A 26,495-nucleotide genomic window follows, 5' to 3' on the forward strand; every position below is an offset into this window, starting at 1 on the left:
ACTTTTTATTGCTCAGAGGTTTGTATTTTATGCCTCAGGAAACTTAATATAAATTTATGTAGCACTTTATTTTACAGTCCTGTTCCTCATGTACATACAACTTATTATAGTAATTACAATAACTATGTAATAACAAGGTACTAACCCTGAACCTACCCCTAAACCTAACCCTACCCCATGTAGTTACCTGTATTACCAGAACTTTCTTAGATAAATACACTGTAAGCACACTATGAGTACATGTACTGTAAAATAAAGCAACCGAAATTTAAGTATCCAGATTTAATGGTGTTTCTTCTAAGTACTTGTCACTTTTAGTAACCATTTTGCCCATATGTGTGTGTATATATATATATATATATATATATATATATATATATATATATATATATATATATATATATATATATATATATTGTTTCTATATATATGTTTTTCTGGCCAAAATATATTTAAAAATATATATTTAGCATATACTAAATATAAAAATGAAGTTTAATAAAATGAATTTTTTTAAGTTTTTCTACATTTTGCTGAACTTGTAATATCAAAATTTATTTTCAAATGAATTAAAGGTTATAACTGAGAGATGAAATGAAATAAAAATTAACATACATTAATGTATTTTCTTATATATGGGGTGTGGGTGTGAATTAAACATTAAACATTTTTTACATATTATGAAATGTATAAAATATATTATAGTTGTATGTTCTGATTTTCAGTTAAAAGTTCTTAAAATAACCCTTTTTTTTCTTGTGAAGAACATTTTAGCAATCAAAAGAACCTTCTAAAACAGAGAAAGCTTTTTGTGGATATTAAAGTTTTTTTTTTTTTCATTGTACCATACAGATGAACAACATTAACATAAAAAGAGAGCTCTAAAACTAATGTGTATCTGATGATCTTTTGATAATAATTTGAGATGGTCTCCATCTCCACCAGAAAGTTAAAATAAACCAACTCTACTAACTCTATATATGCATAGGTTAACACCCACAACATTTTCGTAGTCTGACACCTTCTCTCTCATATGCTCATACAGTACACACACACACACACACAGTGTGTCCTCTCGCCTCTCAGCCTGAGGGTCCACCCCCTCTCTTCATTCAGCCTGGTCATGTGACCCAAGCCCTGTGAGTAGAACAGCACTGTGTGAGCCGTTCCATTCATTTCCTCCTGAGAAACACACGGCGGCGGAGGAGGGAAGAGAGAGAGAGAGAGAGAGAGACAGAGAGAGAGAGAGAGGGGTCGTATTAGAAAGTGCGACAGAGGAAAACAAGACAGAAAAGAGGGAGACAGAGGGACGCTGTAAGGATAGTGGTTCTTGCTGTCAATTACTGAGGTTAATAAACAAGGTCAGTAATGTCTAATGTTTTTTTTTTTTTTTTTTTTGGTTTAGTTTATCATTCCTAAGACTGTTAGTTTGTTGGACCTGTCAGCTGTCATTTAAAGGCCGGTAATATTGTCACTGGAAGTAAGAGCTACTTAAAGTCTTTATTTTAGGAATAATAATAAATAAATAAAACATTACATTCAAATAATTGTTATGAATATTTAAAGTTTGAGTGTTAACATAACTGCACATTTAATAAGTAAAATGTAAGGGCTCAAGATTGAATAGTGTAAGAGTTATAAGTAGTGTGACAGAAGTACTGGATTTTTTTGAGAACTCTTTATAACTTCATTGCTGTTGATTTGTATTATTTATTTTGTTTGAGTGCATTATTGATCATTTTATACAATGTGTTTACAGTATTGTGATTTTTTTACTGCATGTTCTCTCTTCCTGTTTATTTTGTGTCACATAAGAGTTAATTTTATGCATCTAAGTAGTCCTCTGCACATTTATAAATGTTACATAAATGCTATATAATGGGTTTGTTTTTCTTATGGGTGCTTATGAAAGACTCCAGGGTTGCATTTACTTCCTATTTCTTGCTCTCTTCGTCTGTCTGTTCTATACTTCTGTAGGAACTGCTTCAGAATCTTTTGAGACAATAGTACATGATAAACGTAAATGCAAGAAGTGCACAGAAGAACAGTAGCTCTGTTGTAGACCAGTAAGGAACTAGAGGTGTCGCATCTGATTTGGCATGGTTTTCTCTCTCTCCATCTGCCAGTGGTTTCCCTCTCAAGTATGTGACATGGTATTCCTAGCCAAGTCAATCAGGTCTTCAAATTTCTGAAAAATAATTAGACATCATTTTAAGAAACCACAGTACTATTAAAGTAAAATACAGTTTAAGTAGCTATAAATATACAGCATCCTCTGCACCGCAGAGCAGAAACCGCACCTGAGAGTGTTGATCTGTGTCTAGTGTCGGTCACGTCTGCACCGGATGAGCTTTGTGCTGCAGTTGCATGGTGAGGAAGTTCGGGGGTCATTGGGTCTCGTTTATTTTTTGGAAGCATTTCTTCACCTAAAAGTCAATAAAGTAAACAATCTTTCCTCTCACTGTGGCACTATAATGACCCAGTGAGGCTGCTGGAGCTCTGCAGGTTCCCCTCTGGGTGGTTGTTTTTGTAGATGGTCTTTAGGAACACAAAGTGGGTGTGAGAGAGCTGCTAAAGGGTGAAAGTGTGGGCTTCGTGCAAACAAGATCTGAATCAATAGTTTAAGGGGGTTTGATCAGGTGTGGACAGATTTTGTGTTGCAAGTTTTTAGAATCCGTGCAATGGACTGGCAATCCATCAGGGGCGTTTCCCTGCGTGCAGTCCTAGATGCAGGTATGGGCTCTAGCATCCACACAACCTGTAAATCGATTGATGAAAGTTTTAAAATGTGTTTTTGGCTATGGACAAATTTGTTGTTGATTTGTGGACAATTGTTTTGTTTATTCCAATATGAGTAGCATTAATCTTGAAATGCCGGAAGTTTTAGTAGTCGATGTAGTTGCGAAGTTTCAGGAAATTTCGGTTTCAATTTCGAAAACACAGCAAACCTACTGTGATTCTGAACATTTATTTGAAAAAAAAAATACATCTAATTAAATGAAATAATAAACTTTTAAGAAACAATAAACAAAGTGTGATGTAAACACTGTTTTGCGGTTTTTATGTTGTTGTTTTTTTAATAAACATAACAAACCTTTAATTTAAATAAATAAATAGGGTAATGTAAACAGTTTTGATGTTTTTTGAAGTATACTGTATGTTATTTATTTACTATGTAAATAGTAAAAAAAGAACAATGAACCTGAACTGGCCTTTACTAAACAAACAAAAAATAAATACACTTACAGATCCATACATACCAGAAACATAGTGCAATTTAAAAAAAATAATAATAATAATTAATATCTAAAAAAAGTTTAAATAAAGTTACATTTAGAGTATTTATTATTTACTTGGTAATAAACTAAACTAACCAAGTTAAATAAATAAATAAATAGTGTAAAGTAAAATGTTTTTGAAGCATGTATTATTTATTTACTATGTAACTGACCTTTGATTTAAAAAAAAAAAAAAAACTAAACACATACATAGTATAAAGAAAATGTTCAGTGTTTATCATTAATGCAATGTATATATCAATATATTATGCTTGTCAATATTGTTTTCCCATTAAGAAAAAAATAATACAACAGCTGTCACTAAACTTTTGAATTGTACACCCCCCGAACAGCTGAAATGTTTTTTTGTTTTTTGCAATATATAGTAATTGAAAGTGGAAGGTCAGTGGAAGTACATTAGGACCCTACAAGGTGTGCAGATATGACATTTTAAAACATCCCATTATTGCAACACCTCTTAACAGTCACTAACTGGGTTTATATCTATAACCCAAATAAGGCAAGCTGTTTAACCAACATTTGTTCATTCACATGTGGAGCTGACATAAACTCAACTGCAATACTCAGTGATTTCAATATTACAAAATACTGGCATTGTTGATTGTTTACTTTTAGATGGTTATCCCAAATCAGTACACTAGACTAATAAAGTCTTGGAAGCCAAAACAGTTAATGGAAATGTAACTACAAGTATTCAACGATAAGCTCAATCTTTTGCTTTCAAACTAATTCTCTCCTTGGCATAGAAAACCAGCTGCTTGCATGCAGCCATGCACTTACACACACCTACACACATGTGCACGCAGAACAGAAATCAGAGGAACTAAATCTCCTTTGTGAGTCACCAACCTACAAAGAGTGAAGTGGCAGGGAGGTTCCTGTACAGTACGGGAAACAGCAGACCTCCCTAGTGACCGCCTGGCCCATTAAACTGAGCTCTGCTAAAGGGCTACAACCAGAGCCTGTAGCGGATGCACTTCCTGTGAACACTTTGACTAAACTTTGACCTCTGACCCCACAGCCACTCCTGGTGGGGCCTGACCCCCAAACGCAAGAGGAAGAGGGAGAGAGTTTCAAGTGGGATCTGTTCCTGGTTAGGGATCTGTCAAAGCCAGACAGTTGTCTTCAGCCCTGCTGCTGCTGTCAGGGCCAATTACATCGGAAGAGCTAAAAGCTGTATACTTTTAAGTCTTGCTCTCTCTCGTTCACTCCTTTCGGTCTCTTCCTTGGTTTTTACCTGCAGTTGTTCATTCTTGTTCACATTCTCCGCTTTTCCCCCTAGTCTTTAAATGCAGCTGTGAGTTTTCCAGCCTCACCAAGGACAGAGAAGGAAAAACAGTTCTTACCCAGCCCTGTGTGAGCATGCACTGCTGGAAAACAAACACAGCTGCCTTGCTCATTATGAGCAGGGGCATCATAACACTCAGGGAAGAGGGCTAATCTCGTTCAAGGGGTAAAAAAAAATGCATGCCTTTTGAGTATCCAGAAAGGCTCTGTGGTCATTATCTGTTTTGGAAGGGCTGCATAATCTCTAGCGATCACATCATTTCCTGTCCTCCTTCCCTTCTGCTTCCCTTCTCTCTTCGCTGCTTTTCTGTAAGTTTACTCTTTGTATGATGTTCAGTCTCTGGGTGGTTAGCGGTCACGCTAGTTAGCATGCTTGGTTACTGGCACTCACGCTGCGCTTTAGGGGCTCAATCTTTTCTGGCACTGCTCTAGAAAAGGCTTGGGCTTTCCCACAATGCTCGGGACAGCTGGGGAGGGCTAGCGCTGCCCCCTGAGGTTGCACAGCCTAATGGGAATGCGGGCAGATCTCTTCCAGCTGTGAAACAGGCCAAACTTTCAAACACCTTGGTGGGTGGTTATTTGGACTGAGTGAAATATTGAATATTCAGAATATATGTGCAATGCTTTTCTGCTAATGCAAAATGAATCTGTATTGTAAATATTGTGATTTTAATGTGTTTCATTTGGATTTAAGTTTACTGAAAGTGTGTCATGATGGCAATTTCATGGCCTTTTCTCATCTCACATCTTAAAAATGTTTCATTGGATCAGTCTTTTTGCATAAATCATTTCATTGGTTCGTGAATCAACATTTTATGTCACTGTTCAAAAATGTTCAGCCATGGAATTTTTTATCTAAATATTTGGTAACATTTTAGTATTGGGTCCAGTTCTCACTTTTAACTATTTGGATGCCTATTATTAACATATTAGTTGTTTATTAGCATTTATAAAGCACATATTCTGCATGACCATATTCTACATAATCCTACCCAATAGCTAAACTTAACTACCTTACTAAATATTAATAAGCAGCAAATTAGGAGTGTATTGATGCAAAAGTCAAAGCAAATATTTTATTATAAAATGTTTTCAAATTCTAAAATTGTACATTTATTTATAAAACTGTCACAATCCTTTACTTCTCAACATGTAGGTTTTAAAAACGTTACTGTTTATCACTTTATATTTTTTTTAAATATGGAATATTCTGAAATTTGAAATGTTCTTTATTGTGCATTTGGTTAGAACATGCCTGCAAATATTTTAAAGTAGTTGAGTATACTGTATTTCTTGCTTTGAATATTGCATTTTAATGAGCAAGTTGAATTCAATTTCCGAGCAAGTTTTTTCAATGTTTAGCTATACTTGCAACCATAATGGTTCTAACCATGCAGGAAACACAATTCTCAAAACTGTTGAGAATGTCATTAATTCACTTCTGTATATACTGCAAACCATTTTGAGAGCAGTCAGAGGTGTGAAGGCGGCAAAATGTAACAGTGTACAAAGTGCAAAATGGACAACTGAGCACAATAATCTCTATAAGTTTAACAACAGTTGTGCTCATTATTTATGATCAGACCAAATCCAAAAATGTGGCCTTTAGAGGCTGTCCCTGAATGGAACCAGAAAGCAAGTCCATTTACTGTAGCTATATAGTTCAAGTCAATGCAGTCAACTGACCTGCATGTAGAAACATTAAAATGATATGATGGTTGCCCATATTTAATATATATATATATATATATATATATATATATATATATATATATATATATATATATATATATATATATATTTTTTTTTTTTTTTTTTTTTTTTTTTTTTTCAAGCTCTCTTTTTCAACGAACACGTTTTTTTCTGAAACTCTTCACTGTCGACGGCATGCATTGCGCAATATTGCCTAATAACATGGCCTTCAAATATTGCGCAACCTGGTGTGTGCCAGACCTCTGATAATAAACAGTTTGACGGCATGCGGTTCAACAGTTCAAGTCAAATTACACACATCTGTCTCACCCTGTCCAGCAGAACACTAGAGAGAGAGCTTCAGAAGTTTCTGGGCCGCTGTCTTCATGGAAGAGAGCACAGCAAACCAGTCCAAGCTGGGACCCAGAGGCCATTTGTCATCTTTTTGGCCTGATCCGGGAGCAGGATCGTTTAGTAAGGTCTTGATCTTCACCATTGTAAAACTGATCTCTGATCTGCACTAGTACGTGTCTTACAGCAGGCTGTGCAGTCTCAGAGAGAAACAGATGAAGAAGAAATTACAGACAGGAAGACGGCAGAGAAAAAAGCGTAGACTGCATTTCAAGGTTTAGTTGAGTTGTTTGCAAAACAGGAAAAACTGTTTTTGATACTTTCACTCTGGGTACTTGATTTCATGCAAGACTGAGAAAAGACACTTGTTGGATTAAAATAGTTTTCCACATACATGATAGATTTATTAGACATCTGACAGACCTTCCACCCACAGACACAAAAACTTGACCCTCTGTCACCTGTATGGCAAGAGGCAAGTAGGTCAGTAAATACTAACCTATGTATGCGCTCCTCACACTGACAGATTTAAACAGAGGGGTTCCAGGCTCTCCTCAAATCAATAACAGATGTGTAAGCAAGCGTGTTCACTTCTAGTCCTCTCGGAAGGCAAGTGGAAAATGCAGAAGCCTTATTTCTGAACTAAATTAGCAGAATCTGCAAGAGACGTTATGTCGTTTATTTACTTTAAAGACTGTGAGGAGCAGATGAATCTTCACACAAAGCATGGATTGTGAGGCTGAGAGAGAAGGCCATTTCATCCATGAAGAGCATTCAAGGATTTCATACATCAACATCTTGTCTGGAATGTTTATTATTGTAGCCATAATGCCAAAATCTCTTTACAACTATTGATGATAGATCACCACAAGATGTGTTAAATGGGCCGCTGTGAGCTCAGTCCGTTTGAGTCTCTGACTGTAGTGGTCTTGGATTAAACCAGACTTTTATTTATTATTATTATTATTATTATTATTTTATAAATTTTTTGGAGATTTGAGAAAATTAATAGCTTTTAACAAATTCACATTTATCTTAGTTCACATTTATGAACTGTCAGCAACATATGCATAAATGTTTGAGCTGTAAATGGCATAAATATATAGATGAAGGAAATCTAATTTGATATTGCTTTTATTGTTATTTAACATTGCACTGGAATACTTTATTCTGCTACTTCCATATCTCTTGGATCACACCGTGAAAAAACTCTCTTGTTCATTTCATATTAACCCAAATGCCGGCATTTTGCGTCTCATTTAATAATTGTAGTGAACGTGACCTCAGAAGTCTTCAGTATGAGTTTGTATTTATTTATTTTTCATTCACTTCATTCATTCAACTTCATTTGCTTGCTTTTTTTCTTCACAAAATCTTCTCTCTCTCTCTCTCTCTCTCTCTCTCTCTTCTTTTTTTTTTTTAGGGCTCTATTTTGTGTTGAAATATTTAACTTTGTGGCTGTGTAGTGAACAGGATAATGTAAATACAGCCATTATCAGTGTCTATTAATTATTCCTTATACATATAACAGTGTGTTATATCCATGTTTTTGAAAAAATTGGTTGCGTGAATAATTCAGGAACTCATTCATAAAGACCATTACCTTTTCCATTCCTGAAAGAATCAGTATTGTTAAGCGAATCGATTCTTGAGTCTCTCTCTCTCTCTTCTGGGATCCACAGTAACCACAATTTGAGAACCACTTATGATTTAGTAGATTTCCTCAATAACGAGACACTAATAGAAACAAAAAGAGACCACTCTATCAGGAACCAAGAATGAGAAAACCTTATTTATGAGTCTGTTTCGTGGAATGACATGTTCCGATGAAATTGTTCAGAGATCTGCTGAACAAGAAGAGTCCGTTCAGAAGACTGGAATGTTTGCATTAGTGGCCACAACTGTTCCTGGCAATGTTTTACTGCAAAGGTCTGGCCAATCAATTCTTTAAATGTTGCTGTGTATTCACAGTTGATTCAAATAGTGTAACTGCACACCTCACCCAAGCAATTCCTCACATACACACACACACACACACACACACAGTCTTCTTCTCTCCCTCACTTTTCCTCTCTTGGAGGTTTGACAATGTCCTGGCTCTATCCGACAGAAGTTGTCCTGCCAAGGAAAATGAGTTCTGTTGAAATGGAAAGTCTGAAGTCACTCAGGGCTTTTTGGCAAAAGACAATTACGCAAAGCAGGAGAATATAGAAACCTGCATCCTGGGGATGGATCCAGAGCAGGGTCTTTGGTTCTGCTCAGTTTCTCAGCTCATAGTTACTGAGATCACTTTAAAAAGGAGAGGTCTGGTCTTGGAGCTACATCCCAGAGCTGTGTGAGTTAAGACGCAGATGTGTCTGTTATCTAACCAGGGGAGGAAGGAGAAAAGGGAAGAGTGGAGATGAGGGAGATGTTCTAGCATGGCAGTGGGCAGGAAGCAGCTTTGGCCTGAGGTCACATTCTGATGAAGCTTGCCAACTTACCAGAAAATATGTTGAGTCACTGCTTTCTCTAAATGAGTGAAAACTGAGAGAAAGACGATTTGCTTTGTTGTAGACATCATCTAATCTTAATAGAGATTGCATCATAGTTTAATCAATATAGTTTCAATAGATTTTGAAATAAGCATGTAACTAAACTAATGACCCAATACTTTAACCTAGAATAACATTTTCTAGCATAATCATGTTACTAAGCTAATGACTAAATAGCACACACACACACACAATATATATATATACATACACAATATATACATACATACATACATACATACATACACACACACACACACACACACACACACACACACACACACACACACACACTTCATTCTCAATGGTGTGCTTACCTTTCCTAAGATCCTAAGTCACTAATGTAAATAACTATGAATGCCTGATAAAATCTTCTTTACCAGATGTATGTAAAGACATTCATTACATATTTACCTCATCATTCAAACCAAGACATCAGAACAGGAAATATAAAATACCGCAATAGCCGACCAATCCCAATCAACAGAACATTTCTAATGGCTTTATCCGAGAACGCACAGATGTTTTAAAGATGTTGAATGAGGTGCTACTGTACATACAGACATGTAAAGTGGGGTGCCGTCCATCATCACCTGGGTGTGGTGTGGAGCAGTGCTTTAAAGTGGAGCTTCTTTGGTAAGAGCATTTATGGGGAAGTGAAGTTTCCTCCGATCTGTGCCATTAAAGTTGGTTTGGGTGTTCTCTGTTTTGAAAAACCCAGCAACACATGGACATATACAACATTGGAAGCAGGGATTTTAAGTGGGCACAGCCCTTCAGACCCCACCCGTTTCCTCTGACATCCTGTCTGCCAGGGATTACAGTCATGCACACACACACACACACACACAAAGAGTAAACTAACCAGGTCAAAAGAAGCCAAAGCAGTCAAATGTTTCCAGTCTCTCTAACGAATAAGCAAGTGCTGCAGTGACAGGAAGAAATAAGGTGATTTCCAGATATAATCCACCTCCTCTGTTTATCAGTAGTCTACTGCGGAGTTAGACAGGACTAACCCCATGACCTCCAAAAACCAAGGAAACATTCAATGTTACGCAATACAGTACTTCCAAATGCTCTTTATGCAAGTTTGTGAGCAAATAGCTGCCTGTGCTTCATTCCTCTAGAGTTAGTTGTAGTTAAATTCATAAAATCTGAACATTAACAAGTGGGATCAGAATTATTTTAAGAATTTGCACAAATGTGATTAAGATCAAAGAGATATAAGAGTATTCACAATAGTGAAAAGTAATTTTAAAAAAGTAAATTTAAATAAATAAATAAAAGTACACTTGGTGTTTTATTCATGTTAGTGTCATATAGGTTTAAACTGGCTGATAAATTTAGTAAAAAAAAATTAGGTAATATATTTGTATATATTATATAAATCATTTAATATAATAAATTATTCAAATCAAAATTTGAAGAGTCTCGAGATTTGTCATAAGGATCTGCAAGTTTCCTCTCTGATATAACGTACTGTTTGTTTGTTTGTATTGGGGTTTTTTCTTATTCCCCTAATTGCACCCCATGACATTTCAAAGTAAATATAAATAATATATAATTAATTTTTGTAATCAATTAATAGATCCATTATCATGCCATTAACCCTTTAGCTTCCAGTAAATGTCTAGATGTATAATGGCATTGCTGAAGCAGGGAATCAGTGATTACTAGCAGAGAGTGATTCTGTAGTAGTGAATATAACAGCTTGCCCATCTGAATTATAATCGTTTGTGCTGGTGTAAATTTCACACCTTTCATTTCCTGCTGTCTGGAAGTTGGAAGCTATTTGTTAACGTTCATTACATTACATCTTGTTTACTATACTATCGTTTAACAATCAGAATCACATGAACTCAGAAAATGTCTAACTACTGCATAAATCCAGCTGTATAATGGTTCTTTACTTTCTTGAAATGACCCATTAATAATATCCTAATTGAATATCAAATCATGGGCAATGTCAATACAGTTATGTAAGTTATGTGTTATAACATTCCTTATGAAGTAACTAATGTCTTGCCAGGTGTCATAATTCATGATTGTTGCCTGAAAAGAATCTAAAACAAGATTACGTGGCAATGTTTGAGTGAGTTGTTTTCAAGCTGCTTTGTTCACAAATGGAGAAGTAAACAGAAAATTGTAAATAACAACTGATAGATTTTTTTCACAAGTCAAGGCATCTGTTCCTATCTTGAAAAACATTGTAAAATACCTCACGTAGTACTAACAGTAAACACTTCTCAGAATGATATATTAATGCGTATTAAACCGCCTGGCGTGCTCTCTCACATATGTTTATTGTTATCCTCACACAGTCTATCTATTCAGTTGTCACAAAGCACAGCTTCTATATGATCTGTGAGAAACATCCAAGGCTGAGAGGTTTTTACTCTGTCGTGTCATCACAGTTATATCCAAAACATATTCGATTTCTCTGCTCCTCACTACGGCTGATGATAGTCTGCAGAACAGCACAGTGTGATTTAACAAGTTATTAAAGCCTAACATTGTTTTTCTGCTATCCCTCACAGGAACAGTGCTATCAGGATGTTGATGCTGGATGGGATGCCAGCCCTGCCAGTCAAAATCGATCCTGCAGAGTCACAGAGACGGGTAAGCCATCAAAAAGACGGTGCGCGTGCGTAGAGGCTTTTAAAACTCAAGGTGATAATGGTCATAATTAACCAAAACCATAGTCAGACCGTCTGGAACACTGTGAACGCAGGCAAGCGGAATGATGCAAACCAGTGCTGTTGTATTTATCACCCCTTGGCCAATCAAAATGGAGGAAAGTGTTATAGTCCAACAAACCAACCAAAAAACGAACAATAAATAAATAAATAAATAAATAAATAAGTCAAAAGTACACATTAAAAGTCTGCCTACATCGTGGACTACAAATATTTTTTGCTACAATTTTTATTTCTGGTTTTTTTTTTTTTTTCAAGGCAATTACTTTTAATATCATTCTGAAAATAATGAGAGTTATACAATTTTGCAATGATAATATTTTGGTGCTTATGCAGAAATATCAGGACATTTTACTTTGGAAATCAGGAAGTTTTGATGAGATTCACTGTACTGAGTGACTGTACTTTACTGTGCTATCTTTAGTGTACTTTGCACTGCTGGACTAGAGGTTTAGTTTAAGGTTTCCCATGCTTGGAGTCTTCAGGATACATGCTAGAATTTCAGTTTGTCGAAATCCCTGAAATAAGACCCATCAGAGTGTTTACTACAATTGTGCCCCTATCGACAACAGGACATTTTCATATTAATGTTTTGTACTCTTTTATTTGCAGTATAATTTGGGTTTCGGTAAAGTATTCCAATATACGATGATATGTACTCATGCAATCATGGGTTTGATCGCTAGCGAACACACCTGCTCATAAATGATATGATATGATTTAGCATGATTTCTGTGATGGCTAGGTTTATGGGTGGAGTTAGGTGTGGTCATTCGCCTAGTAAAATCTGCACGAATTACTGTGAGATCGGTCTAAAAATTCAACACATTGCATTTAAATAAACGTGCATTTTGATTGGTAATGATGTTATATGTCATTTCATGATGACAGGCGTAACACGATACTGTAATTATTTGAATGCCTGCTAGATGGAGCTTAACTTTAAAACGTACTGTAAATATAGGTTGTAATAAAGTGCTTGCACAAATGACCTATATGGTAGTTTTTTGTTGGAGGACAGGCGCATATAAACATATACACATGCTTCCCCCGGTCCCCAAGTCCTAAAGCTTTCTCTCTCCATATTCATACAGAGCAAAACCCACACACCTAATATTTTGCACCCTTTTTTAGCCGTTTTAGCGGTTGGCATTGTCGTGTCATTGATGGGGTTGAGTGCAGGATGTGTGTGGGCCACACAGCTCAGCTCTGAAGTGTGTTAAATCAACAGGCAGCACAGTCACTGGAACATGCTTCTTGTTTGAGTGGGCTCAATGCCAAGACCCTTTTCTTGGAAATGCATTGCTCCCCCTATTAAAGCCGTCCTCACCAGAAGCTCTTTGGATTCGGAAAATTAGCCATAATAACTGGTAGCCCCCCATACGAGGGGTTGGTTATGGGCCGTGTGGGAGGGGAGGGATAGGAAGGTGGGAAAGGTGAAGCATGAGTCTAGAGAGAGAGAGAGAAACGGGGTAGAGATGGAGTTTCAAAACATGTTCCATTTCGGCTGAACAACCTCCAAGTCAACCACAGTAAAAAACAGAAGGGCCGTTTCTGGGCTAGAAATCATGCTGCCAGCAGACCACTTTTTTGTCCATGCTTTCATTGAGTCTGAGTGAGTGCTTCTGACATCTTTGACTGGAATGTTCTGTCGATTTACTGATGTTAATTTAGGATAACAGCTGAGTCAGTAAATGTCTGAGAGACCGCTTTTTCTTCACTTTTTCTCTGCACCTTTTGTGGTGTGTTTTCCTCCTGTATAATAAACAGGCACTCTCAATAATTTAGGTGCCGCAGTCCTTTAGCCCTCCAATTTTCATTTCAGCCACCTGCATAGGCAATCATAGATTATTTCACTCCGAATCTCTCCTTGCCAAGCATGCATTAAGAGTAATCCTTTCTTCTATTCAGTGATGGAGCTGCTTATAAGTGACATTTTGCTCCATTTATTTGATAAATACATTAAAAACAGTAATATTGTGAAATATTACGGCAACACAATATTTTAAGGACCTATTCTCCCTATTAACTAGTTGTTATCTTATTAGCATGCATTTTACTAGCATATTAATAAACCATGCCTTATTCTGCATGACCATATCTTAGATCCCTTGAACCATACCTCATAACTAAACTTAACAACTCCCTTACTAACTATTAATAAGCAGCAAATTAGGAGTTTAATGAAGGAAAACTCTTAATTAATAGAGAATATGTGTTCCAATATAAGTACAGTTTGTGGAAAAAAAGCATTTATTTAAAATAGAAATATTTTGAAACATAATAAATGACTTTTGAACAGTTTAATGATCAGTTAATGATTCTTGCTGAATAAAAGGATGACAGTGTTCAGATATACATTTCTTTTACATCTGAACTCTGTTTATTCCAGTGAGATAACAAAATAAAATTAATGATATCCATCTGGTTCAATGACACATATGATTTATTTACAATTTGAACTAACCTTGCCATTTCATAAAAATTGTCAGTTTAATTTTTACATTTTAGAAAATGTCAACGTTAATAAGACCCTGCATGGCTTTTTGTAACTTAAATGTGCAAGAATTCCTTATTTTAGCTTTACAAAAACAGCCTGATATGTTGCTTGATATTGCAAACTGATTTGTCATATCATTTTAATTTATTATGATAAACACTGGTTTTCTAGCACAAATTGCTTTACCATTTACTGCACTGTGTTATTCTTTTAGTTATTTACCCATTTCAGCTGAGTCTGAAGTCTCACACACTCACAGAAAATAGCATACTTTATCTTTTCAATATAAGGTGGATAAAATGTCCAAAATATACATTTTAATAAATGAATAAATAGAACAAAACACACAAAAATTAAAGTGCTGTTCTAAACCTGTATGAGTTCCTTTCTTCTGTTGAACATGAAAGAAGATATTTTAAAGAATGCTGGCAACCAAGCAATCGACTTCCAGAGTATGGAAAATAAATATTATGTAAGTCAGTGGCTACCAGCAACTTAAACATATCTTATTTTGTGTACAACAGGAGAAAGAAATTCACACAACATGGGGTGATGACAGAATGGTTCATTTTTACTATTCAACTTTACTATTAAGGCCATAAATATTGAATGCAATCTCTTTTTCGGGTAAGGACTCTTTAAGACTGAAATCCTAGGAAATCCTACAATGTTCCTGTTTCAGTGTAACAGTAATTAATTGTTAACTGATACTTAATTTTGTCTCTTTCCTCTCAGTCTCCTGTGATCCATGACTACACAGAGATGGGCGTTCTGGTGTTGAACCGCAGATTTGGGAAACCATCAGATGATAGACGACTCCTGTCCGACCCCTTCCAGACACAAACAGAGCCCGTGGACCTGTCCACCAACAAAGCCAGAACCTCCCCGACACTTTCAGCATCCTCATCTTTATCCTCGTCTCCTTCGTCATCCTCATCATCAATCCGATTTTGTCCACGCTCCCCTCCTTCCAGCAAATCGGTGTCATCTTCATCACCGTCATCATTATCTATGCCTTCATCCTCCTCCACTTCAGTAATAACCCCTGTTCCTCGTCTGAAGATGTCTCCAGTGGTGGCATCTCCCCCATCCAGGAGTCTCAGGGGGCAGTCGTTTTTGCACATGCCCCAGCTGATGCCTCCTTGCTCCAGCCCGGTCCACCTGCACCCACGCCGCGTGCCGGTGGTGATGCAGCCCATGCCGCTGGTCTTCCCTGGAGTGGGATCGCTGGGGAACAGCAGGCTCATGATGCCGCTGCTGGAGGAAAACAGGATGCACAGGAAAGGTGAGACAGAAGCTTGGTTGTCTTAACTCATGACAGATAAATGACTGACAGCCTAAACAGCCAATGAAATTGCCTTGCTGAGAAGCCTTGTTTTTGTCTGCCATTTTGTTCAATAAACTTACTGAACTGGCTGTAACATACAAACATCCTTTTTTCAAATTCTGAATCATTATGGTAAAAGGTTTTGTTATGGTGCATGTGACTCGATAGGTAATGGATCAGGAACAATTTCTCAAATTGTTTCAAAACCTCCTAATTACTGCTTATTAATAGTTAGTAAGGTAGTTAAGTCATATGCTAGTTAATAATGAGAATTGGTCCCTAAACTTTAAGTGTTACCAAAATATATATATATATATATATATATATAAATAAAAAAATCGAAAATGTGTACTATTAAAAGTTAAATAAAAATCTATTTTAAAAACACTATTTACTACAATGACTAAAACTTTAAATAAAAATTCCAATAAAAATTTAAAATATGAAAATAAAAACAAATGTAAAACATGAATGAAACTACAATATTATCTCAGTTGACCATACATTGATGTAAATGTCCTATGTCCTATTTTATTTTATTTTATTTTATTTTATTTTATTAGCATTAAATACAAATGCTACAAACATGTACATAAACATAGTTTAATGATAAAAAAAACTTAACTTTATCTACAGAAAGTGTCCATTACCATTACCATTTTCCTTTGTTTTTATATCAAATTTGTATAATGTTGATTGTCCGATTTCTTTTTATCTCCCCTTGTAATTTCAGTATCTTCTGCTGATATTTTTAGTGTTTCAACATGACTTGTTAAAAAAGCTTGCGTTTTCTGTTTTATTTTTTCATTCAATTTGAAGAAATTTATTCTGAAATCACAACGTTCGTCAGCAAGCAAACCGGCTTCTGACTTCATTGTTCCTTTGGCTCAGTGGTAGAGCATTGTGTTAGCAGCATAAAAGGTTGTGGGTTCAATTCCCAACACACATACTGATAAATATTGCCAAAGGCATAAATGTAAATGTAAATTTGTCTTCTAAAGGCGCTTTGCATAGTTAAATAATCACTGTTTTGAGGTCAAATGCCAGCATCCAGGCCACTTTTGTGGCAAAACCCATGTTCCTGCAAAGTCTTTCACTCTCATCCTCTCTCCACTTTCCTCCCTCTTTGTCTTTAAGTGCAAAGCACTGTGTTTCAAAGCCTCTCTTAGAGTTTCCGTGTTCTTGGCAGGGTCCGTGACAGAACCCAGATCCTGGCTGTGTGTTAGACAGGCTCAGCTCTTATGAGTGCAGCTCCATTGTGCTTGTCTCTTTATTTTCCTGCCGCTACATCAGTGCAGGAAGTAGATGCTATGGCAAAAACTCCACTAAGCTAAACGAGGGAACCTGGGTTTATTAGTGACAGAGCGTATGGCAGAAACACAATAGCAACTGTGATAAGAAGCATGTTTAAAGACACTCAAGCCCTTTTTTCTATCTAGGAAAGCTTGCCTTTGGGCAACAGAGCTGTTTTTAATGGACTCTTTGGTTAGGAAGGCTTTCCATTTATTCTTTTATTCTTTTTTCATCCTGGGGGGAGGTGTAGATAGAGGCTGGAGATGTCCGATGTCATATAACTCTCTCTTATGTCCTTTATTAGTGTGTGTGATGTGTCTCAGAGCTCTTTCTGCTATAGACTGACCAATCAGAGAAGGCCATTTATCCACATCAGAAGCACACAGTGTGTATTGACACATAATTAGACCTGTGCAGTTTACACTTTATGATAATCCAATTTCAGTTCATTAAAAAACATTCAAGATTCACACAGAGAGACCACCCCCCTATCTTGAGGGTCCGTGCCCTTATGCTCTGCAGTCTCTCATGAAGTATCCATGGCAACAAGAAGGGCCATGGAATGACACGGAATACAACGGAGACATTTGAAATTGCTTTTACAACCAAACCAAACAAAACAAACCAACACAAACATGCCCAGCACTCTTATTGCAAGAATAGAGGGAACTGCATTCTGTCATTCATTTGAGCTAGGAATAGATGAGTTCACTCAGAAACATTTTGTTCTGTTAATGTCAGTCTGATTGGCAGACTGTGGATGTCAAGAATATAAATGGCATTAGTTCTTCAGATTCTAATAACCAAACGTCAAGATGTCAAAACTGCTTAAAAAAGGTTATATAGGGGAGGTTTAGATTATCAGTGTTTAATCAACTGTAAAGCAGTGTTATTTTAGTATTGTTATATACTATTATAGTATTTATTAGTATTTTAGATCATTTTAGTTTAAGTAATTTCGCTTTAGTATGGAAGCCAGTTTCCTCCATTGAGTAAAAAATAAAATAAAGAGAAGGTAATTGCAACTTTTTATCTCTTTTTTCTCACAGTTGTGAGTTTACATCTTGTATTTCCACGTTTTTTTCTCAGAATTGTGAGATATAAACTCACAACTACAAGTTCTAAATTAAGAATTGCAATATATAAACGGTTCAGACTTTTTTCTCAGAATTGCGTGATATAAACTTGCTGTTGAGAGTTATAAAGTCAGTATTGCATGGTATAAGCGCGGTTTTGAGGAATAAAGTCAGAATTGTGGCAATTACAGTTTTATTTGATTTTGTTTGCTAATATTTCTATTTAGCTTTCAGGGTTAGTTTTAGCAATTTTAGTACTTGAACTTATTTTATTTCAGTAGTTGCCAGGCCAACATTTCTCATTTGTTTTTTACGTTTTTCACCTAATATATGTATTATATTTATATTACTGAAAACAATTTTTGAAAGGTTTTAGTTTACAATAACAACACTAATTCAATTAAAATTGTGCTTGTATTTGGATCCATTTATCACACAATTGTTTAGCATGATAACTTCATATGCTTTAATGGTGCTTCCATTGGTCTCTATGAACTGCTGTTGTATAGAAAAAAAAATCTTTGTGAAGATACTTCAAAAATTGTTTCATGGAGAAAAAAAAAACAAAATATAGGTTTGGAAGGACATGAGGGTGAATAAATTAATGGCTCAACTATTTCTTTAAGGAAACTCTCTATTGTCCACCAATCCTTTATTGGAACATTAATCAAAATGTCATTCGATTCATAGTTTCATTTAATGGTTTAGTGCTTTGGCCATAGAATTATACTGAAGAGCCAGTGTCCACATAACTGAATCAATTCCATGCATTTATAGACATAACTACAGAAATTAGTTACATATGTAACTATATATATGTATTAATTAGTACAATATTAAAAAGATGTACACAAAAGTACATTGTATCTATTGATCAATTCAAATATAAGTACAGTATATAGTAGTTAAAAACTACCATGCACAAGCTCTGGATCAAGTACAGAAACTCAACACTGTTTATTTATTTATTATGCAGACTGTAGATTAACTCTGGTGGACTAAGGAATTATTTTGATCTTTGTACGTATTGTAATTTCACCTGCACCACCTCTGTTTTTATCTAGTCACACACCGAATCGCAGATGGACTGTCGCCTCGGCGATCTCTGAGTGACAGCGAGGATGATGACCTGCCCAACGTGACCTTGGAGAGTGTGAATGAAACAGGATCCACTGCCCTGACTATCGCCCGCGCCGTGCAAGAGTAAAGACACCCTCAACATTAATCTGCAATATCTGTAATCCAATCCTGTCTATCATTGTGACATATGACTGTGTGCACAGTGATGTGATATCCAGGATGACAAAGAATTTAGAAAAAACAATATTTAGATTGTGATAGGGACCCAAGCTGTTACAAAGAGAATCACATCAAGATGTAATCATGAGAGGCCTGATGGCATCCAAAAAGGTGCTTTCTAAAGCAGATGTGCAAAACGTGCAAATTAATATGTTTAAGAGCATAAAAACAAAGGTTATTATTAAAACTAAAAAAGGGACAGGTACTAAAAACAGTACCAATTCCCCTTTCTACGAGTGACAGTCATCTTACAGCTTTTCTACTCTTACTCATTGGAACATCCCATTTTATAACATTTACTCTTACCTTACCATATGATTAATAGATAACTATAACATAACATGAATAAGATAATTAAGAATTTGAATCCAGCATAGGTAAATACGATACAAATAAATGGATAAAACCAAGAGAAACATTTGCACAAACATTCCCATAAATTAACTCAACTGAGAGCTTTCCACAGGTTTCTGCTTCTTTTAAGACCATACCTACAGTACTTAGAACAGTAACGAACACAATGAAAACAGTGATGGAAGGCAACTTCAAGAAGTCTCCATCACATAGATATTTAACAGCAGACAGAATTTATATATAAAGAATTAGATATGGTACATATACCTGAAGTGTTTGTGAATGTATAAGAAAGCAAATAGGAACAGAGGAAATTGGCTGATAGTGCTGCCTACGAATGTGTTGAAATGACAAAGGTGCCAGTATGATTCATAAAGTTCCAGGAGTGAATATTAGTGTGAAAGCGAATGTGTCTTATTGCTTATCTGACCTGTTGGTTCTTAAATCAATAAGGGTTCGATCCAGTGAGTCATCTAGTGTTTGTATATACAGTATACTGCTTCTAAGCAGTTATAGTTTAGGGACAGCATTTTAAATCTGACAAAACCCCCCTGGGGACATTTTCCGACATTTTGACTGGATTCGTAAATAATTCCAGTATTGTATTATTATTTGTATTATTATAATTAGCTTTATACATTATCAGAAAGAAAGTTAGAAAAGCTTTCACTGGAGTGAATAATACTAGTGTAGCTTTTGTACCTTTTTTTCTGAGCATGTTTATATTTTTACGCATTCGTCTGATCTGATTTAAAGCACATTCATGGTAAACATTTTGCGAGTATGGCCTTGTTTAAGCAGTCTCAGAGGGAGTGTGTGCTTCAGGTTGAACGTGTTGTGGACACAGGTGCAGGAGTCGATGCAGGTTTATGTATCCCCTGACCTGTGATCAGCTGAATAATGAATGGATGTTTATTATTATATTAAACTGATAAACTGGTCTCCAGACAGTGATGCTGCCCTGCACGTCAGCACCCCTGGAAAGCCCCTCTGGTGTTCTCCAGTGGGAAACATACAAACAAAAGACGGAACATAAATGACTGTGCTGAGTTTAGTCTGACAGCAGCTGCTGTTTCCCTCCCTGGTTCTCTTTTTTGTTGACAACAGTCCTTGATTCTTACTGTAAAATTTTAGATGGAGTTCCTTTGACCTCGGAATAAAAAATCCAAAGTGTGTATGAACACATAGTTCTAACGGAATGTGGAAAATAGTGACAGCATTTTAAAGAATGTAGATATTGTTTGAAGGAGGAGAAAAGATCTAGGAGGTTTTCTTTCTTTCTTTTCCTCTTTGGGCCTCTAAAGTGATGGAGTGTGCCAAAAGCTACAGGTGCCCCTTGTTGACCCCCCTCCACACACACATACCCTCACACTCCTGCAGCCCAAAAGAAACAGGAAGTGGCTCTGTGGGGGGGTGAAAAGGCCTCTTCTGCCACTCGGAAAACATTTCCAGGGAAAAGTAGGCACAGCATCGAATTTATCCTGACAAGAAAATTAAATTGAATTCGAGAAAAAAAAGTCAGATTTCCCCTTACTTAAAATGTGCACCGTAAATGTAGGCGAATAATGTCCATTTGATGCTCGCTTTTGATCTTTAAATGACAAAAAATGTAAAACGTTATAGAATTCTGCAAATGGTTGTAGGTGTATACATTTCTGAACCATTAGCGCCACCAAACGGAAGTGCAAAAAATAATAGCTTTTTCGTACAGTTTTCTAAACATGCCCCCGCCCTTTTTGCAAATATTATACTGTCGTCGGGCTGGTTAGCATATTCAAACTTATTCTTAACCATGACTATTTTTTTTAACTCTATGAGTAAACAACAAATAGGCCTAAATTATCTTAGATTAACATGTTTACTGAATGCATGGAGCATGCAAACTCTTTTAATATTTGCGTGTCCCTCTGTGGAAATATCACCACAGAGATCCAATCTGGTAAATGGAGATTTTAAGGGAAACAAATAACTACTGATATAATTCTAGATGACTGCAGAATAGGGTGGAAAAGGATAAATAATTTAACATTACTTCACCCTTAGAACGTTGTCTAATGGCGTTCATTAATTATTCTGTTAGCGTAGCTCCCTCAAGTGGCCATTTGAAGTAAACGAAACTTTTCTTTTTCTTTTTTCTTCTTTTTTCTTTTCCATCGAGTTTATTCCCACACATTTGCAGTTCATATGTGTGTATAAATAACATTTTATAATAGTAAATATCATTACTAATAATTATCTATCATGAATATAGTACATGGGAATTTATTTTGAAATAAATTATTATTTTTGCCCATCATTCTGAATTAAAAATTACATTAGATCTAACGTCTTATATACCGAGTAGTTTGGTGTGTGTGTGTGTGTGTACCTACTTAACCTTATTTTGGGGACAAAATTGTACCCAAAAGTGAGCAAAACCTGAGAAGATTAACAACTAATGTAGATTTGCAATTTGCAATGTCCCCATTTAGATAGCTAAGTAAGTGTGTGTGTGTGTGTGTGTGTGTGTGTGTGCGTGCGTGTGTGTGTGTGTGTGTGTGTGCTGGTATTCACTATGTTACAGGGACATTTAAATGTTCCCACAAGCATAGTAATACCAGTAAATGAGAAATGAGGAAAACAGTTCATAAATCATACCGAATGAAGTTTTTGGGAAAATGTTAGAAACAATTTTGTGTGAGGGGAAGGTTTATGGTAAGAGGATAAAAAATACGATTTGTACAGTATAAAAACCATTATGCCTATGGAATGTCCCCATAATGACAGGAACAGCAGTAAGTGAGTTTGTGTGTGACTACCATTGTTGTACTAAACGAAACTGTCTTCGTGATATCCTTACTAACATTAGAAATCATATGCTGTGGTTGCAGTTCCCTGTTGCCGTTCAGCATCGAGAGCCTGCGGAGGCCCAGGCCTTCAGAGTCCCCTGACTCAAAGAGGAGACGCATTCACAGGTGTGAGTTTGAGGGCTGCAATAAGGTTTACACCAAGAGCTCTCATCTGAAAGCCCACAGACGCACACACACAGGTGAGTCAGCCAACATTTCCATCAGGTCGTTTTGAAATACGTTCTGTTCCTGTCAAGTACTTTATTTACCTTTTCTATGTTTCTCTCTCCCTCTCTCTCAGGTGAGAAGCCATATAAGTGCACATGGGATAACTGCACATGGAAGTTTGCTCGCTCTGACGAGCTGACACGACATTACCGCAAACACACCGGCGTCAAACCGTTCAAATGCAGCGACTGTGACCGCAGCTTCTCCCGCTCGGACCACCTCGCCCTCCATCGTCGCAGACACGCCCCACAAACATGCACAGTGTGAAAATGACGTTCGACGGACAATGTAAACAGACAGAGCAGGTCTCTATCTGCCAGTGTCGCATGCAGAAGGTCTGGAATTACACCTCGCATGACAAGGAGGTGAAAGACATGGGAATTTGCCAGGAATGAGAGACCATGTTGAAGATCTACATTTCCCTCATATGGTTTATCTTCTGCACTTTTATGTGAGGTTTATTCATAAAGGTGGAGACACAGAGTCTTGTACTAACTATTAAAAGCCATGTGCTGTTAAAGGTGCTGTATACGATTTATACACATAAATACTATAGAATAGGCAAGCAACTATTTGCTATGTAATGATATAGTGTAGTAACAACATCCTAAGCAGAGAGTGAAGTCAGAACCCTTCTGTTTGTGCAATTCGAGCTTTTCTGTTACCCTTAGCCCTCCTTGCATTTATAATGAGACAGTACGGAGCTTTCCCACATGCCATTTTCCTATATTTGCATAATACTTAGCTTGACATTGTTTACAAAAGCCAAAGTTATATGCAGAAGCAAAAGCCATAGCATTTGTTCTCAGGCTCCTATATTTATGTTCGGTTATTTCCCTTTAATGGCAATGAAATGACCTATGCATTGCCATTAGAGTGAAATTGCTAAACCTGCACATGCGAGCCTGAGAAAAATGCTCATTTTAGAAGAAAATATCAGATGGATTATAAGTGAAATAAGTCAATATAGTGGTTGAAAATCGTATAGAGCACCTTTAAATGTATTTGAGTCTCCAAACCTTCAGGTTTCCTTCAGGATTACTCATGGAAGCCTTCTGGAATAGCATATCACAATGTTTGTCTAAAAAGCATTGCAGAGGAGACGACATCTGTTCAGTGCAAGCTTTGCTAATGCATTTAGCAAATACAACTTTGGGGTGAAAAATGTTATTTACAATGTGCAGGGTAATAATGGCATGGCTGTCATTGTGTAAGTACAAACTTGTTTCAATTAAAAAGACATGCATCCACAAACACAAAACAAAGAAAATAAGACAAGCAAAGATAAAACATGACATTATCACAAGGCATTTATTGAAATTTCACATTCTAGCTTCAAAATCTGCATGGGCTCCGGTTATCACTTTATTATGGAATCTGAAATGTTATATAACTGAATGTTAGGAGATGGCCATTATATTGATGTAGTGTTCTGTTCTCTCAGGACTCAGTTGTATGAGGGAGACATTCTCTCGCACCGTTTTACATTTTCCTTGCATCATTTGTGCACAAAACCAGTGTAGCAGATGTCTGTATATTTTATCATCTTTATCATGTGGTATATATTTTTTGTTTGTTTGTATTGTATGTCATATATTTGTTCTGTATTCCGAGATTTGCACCCTTCTGTCCATAAATATGTGATGCCAAAATGTATAGTATTTTACAGGGAACCCAGTGACTAAAAATCATGATTGTAAATGATCGTCAAATGGGCATTCCTTTTATTTTATTTCTCTCTCTCTCGCTCTTCTACAATGATGTATCTGTACATGATGTTATGGTAAACATTTCAGTTTTATATGGATTTAACTGTGAATTTATATATAAATACAGTATATGTTAGAAAAAGGCATGAATAAAAGCACAGATTTGTATGTACAGAAAAGACTTGTGTGATGTTAAAGACCATACAAAGGCCAAAATGCATATGCCTTTTGAGTTTAGAGATTAAGTGATATTCTTAGAAAGAACAGAATACAAAAGAGAAATTATAACAGATCAAATAGACTATGGATTGATGGATTCATTTATTTATAATTCTGGTAGATAATGAAACTAAAACTATGCGATTTGGCAAAATTAATGTTTCTTAATATTGCAATTTCGTATATTGCCAACAATTAATTATATATATATATATTTATATATATATAGTACAGACCGAAAGTTTGGACACAACTTCTCATTCAAAGAGTTTTCTTTATTTTCATGACTATGAAAATTGTAGAGTCACACTGAAGGCATCAAGGGCTGTTTGACCAAGAAGGAGAGTGATGGGGTTCTGTGCCAGATGACCTGGCCTCCACAGTCACCGGACCTGAACCCAATCGAGATGGTTTAGGGGTGAGCTGGACCGCAGACAGAAGGCAAAAGGGCCAACAAGTGCTAAGCATCTCTCGGGGAACTCCTTCAAGACTGTTGGAAGACCATTTCAGGTGACTACCTCTTGAAGCTCATCAAGAGAATGCCAAGAGTGTGCAAAGCAGTAATCAAAGCAAAAGGTGGCTACTTTGAAGAACCTAGAATATGACATATTTTCAGTTGTTTCACACTATTTTGTTATGTATATAATTCCATATATAATTCCACATGTGTTAATTCATAGTTTTGATGCCTTCAGTGTGAATCTACAATTTTCATAGTCATGAAAATAAAGAAAACTCTTTGAATGAGAAGGTGCGTATAATTAAGGTATGTTTCAGAACATTTTTAATAAACAATGTAGGCTACTTCTTCAGTTCACCACAAGGTGGCAGTAGTTTGCCATTGTTAACAGACTCTTGTCATCAGTTCAGACAGCTGTTCTAAACTGGACTTAATCGTGCAGGTCAGTTCATGACACTCGATTTAACCTTTAACCCACCTTTACACAGACTATGCCGAGTATTTAAAAGCAATGTCATGCGTTTTTTTTTTTTTTGAGTGTTGTCAGTATAGGCTAAGTGATCATGAAATACCTTTTCGTTTCCTTTATTAGGCTATAAGTGCAGATGCTTGGGCCAAATCACCCTGGGGGTTATGGCCTATATTTGCACAGAATATTCTAATTAGAGTTTAAAACATGTTCCAAGTTCAGTTTGTGTGTGCACCTCAACAAAATTTAGTCAATATTATAAATATCTTAATAAAACCTCATTTTGCGATAAAGGGTTAGATTTGATGTTTTGATTTGATTTGAGTTTGTTGTTATTATTATTATTAATTGATTAATTTAAAATTAGTCGAAAATTGGTTACATAAGAAATTTGAAAGAAAGTCTTGGCTATATTTGGCTAGATTTTAGTGGACAACTACCCCTTATAAAAAAACAGGAGACAAAATCATTTAATCATTATGTTTGCTTTAGATATATCATGAAATATGATAAAAAATCTTCAGTTTTGCTTAATGACACAGTCATCTTTATTAACATTAGAACATTCATGTGGCATTTAATGCCATGTTTCTGTAGTAATGATGTTGCAATATATCATAGAAATAAGTGGTAATCTTTATTTAGAAGGGTGCTTTTGTGTTTGTCTTCCAGTGGTATGTTAGATATGACCTTCAAATGTTGATTTAAAACCGGTTTCACAGATATTTTTTTCGTTCTTTTTTTCTCTCCATGATTTGAATGGAATTCCAGCTGGCCGATGACTTTCCTGATGTAGCATTGATTTTACTGTTGCAAATTATGTTTTTTTTTTTATTTTATTTTTTTTTTAAACGAAGATGGAGACATATTAATG

The 26,495-nt window shown here is 36.0% G+C and overlaps 1 protein-coding gene across 1 annotated transcript; it reads left to right on the forward strand.

The window, feature by feature from the left end:
• Positions 1-1,171: 1,171 nt before the first annotated feature.
• On the forward strand, positions 1,172-24,652 carry klf12a (Kruppel-like factor 12a). Its single transcript, XM_052546192.1, has 6 exons — positions 1,172-1,361; positions 11,701-11,782; positions 15,095-15,644; positions 19,120-19,258; positions 22,579-22,736; positions 22,838-24,652. Exons 2-6 carry the CDS (start codon positions 11,717-11,719, stop codon positions 23,029-23,031), a joined length of 1,107 nt encoding a protein of 368 aa, XP_052402152.1. The 5' UTR covers positions 1,172-1,361; positions 11,701-11,716; the 3' UTR covers positions 23,032-24,652.
• The last annotated feature ends 1,843 nt before the right edge of the window (positions 24,653-26,495 follow it).

Source organism: Carassius gibelio, chromosome B1, assembly GCF_023724105.1.
Source record: "Carassius gibelio isolate Cgi1373 ecotype wild population from Czech Republic chromosome B1, carGib1.2-hapl.c, whole genome shotgun sequence".
Lineage (NCBI taxonomy): Eukaryota > Metazoa > Chordata > Actinopteri > Cypriniformes > Cyprinidae > Carassius > Carassius gibelio.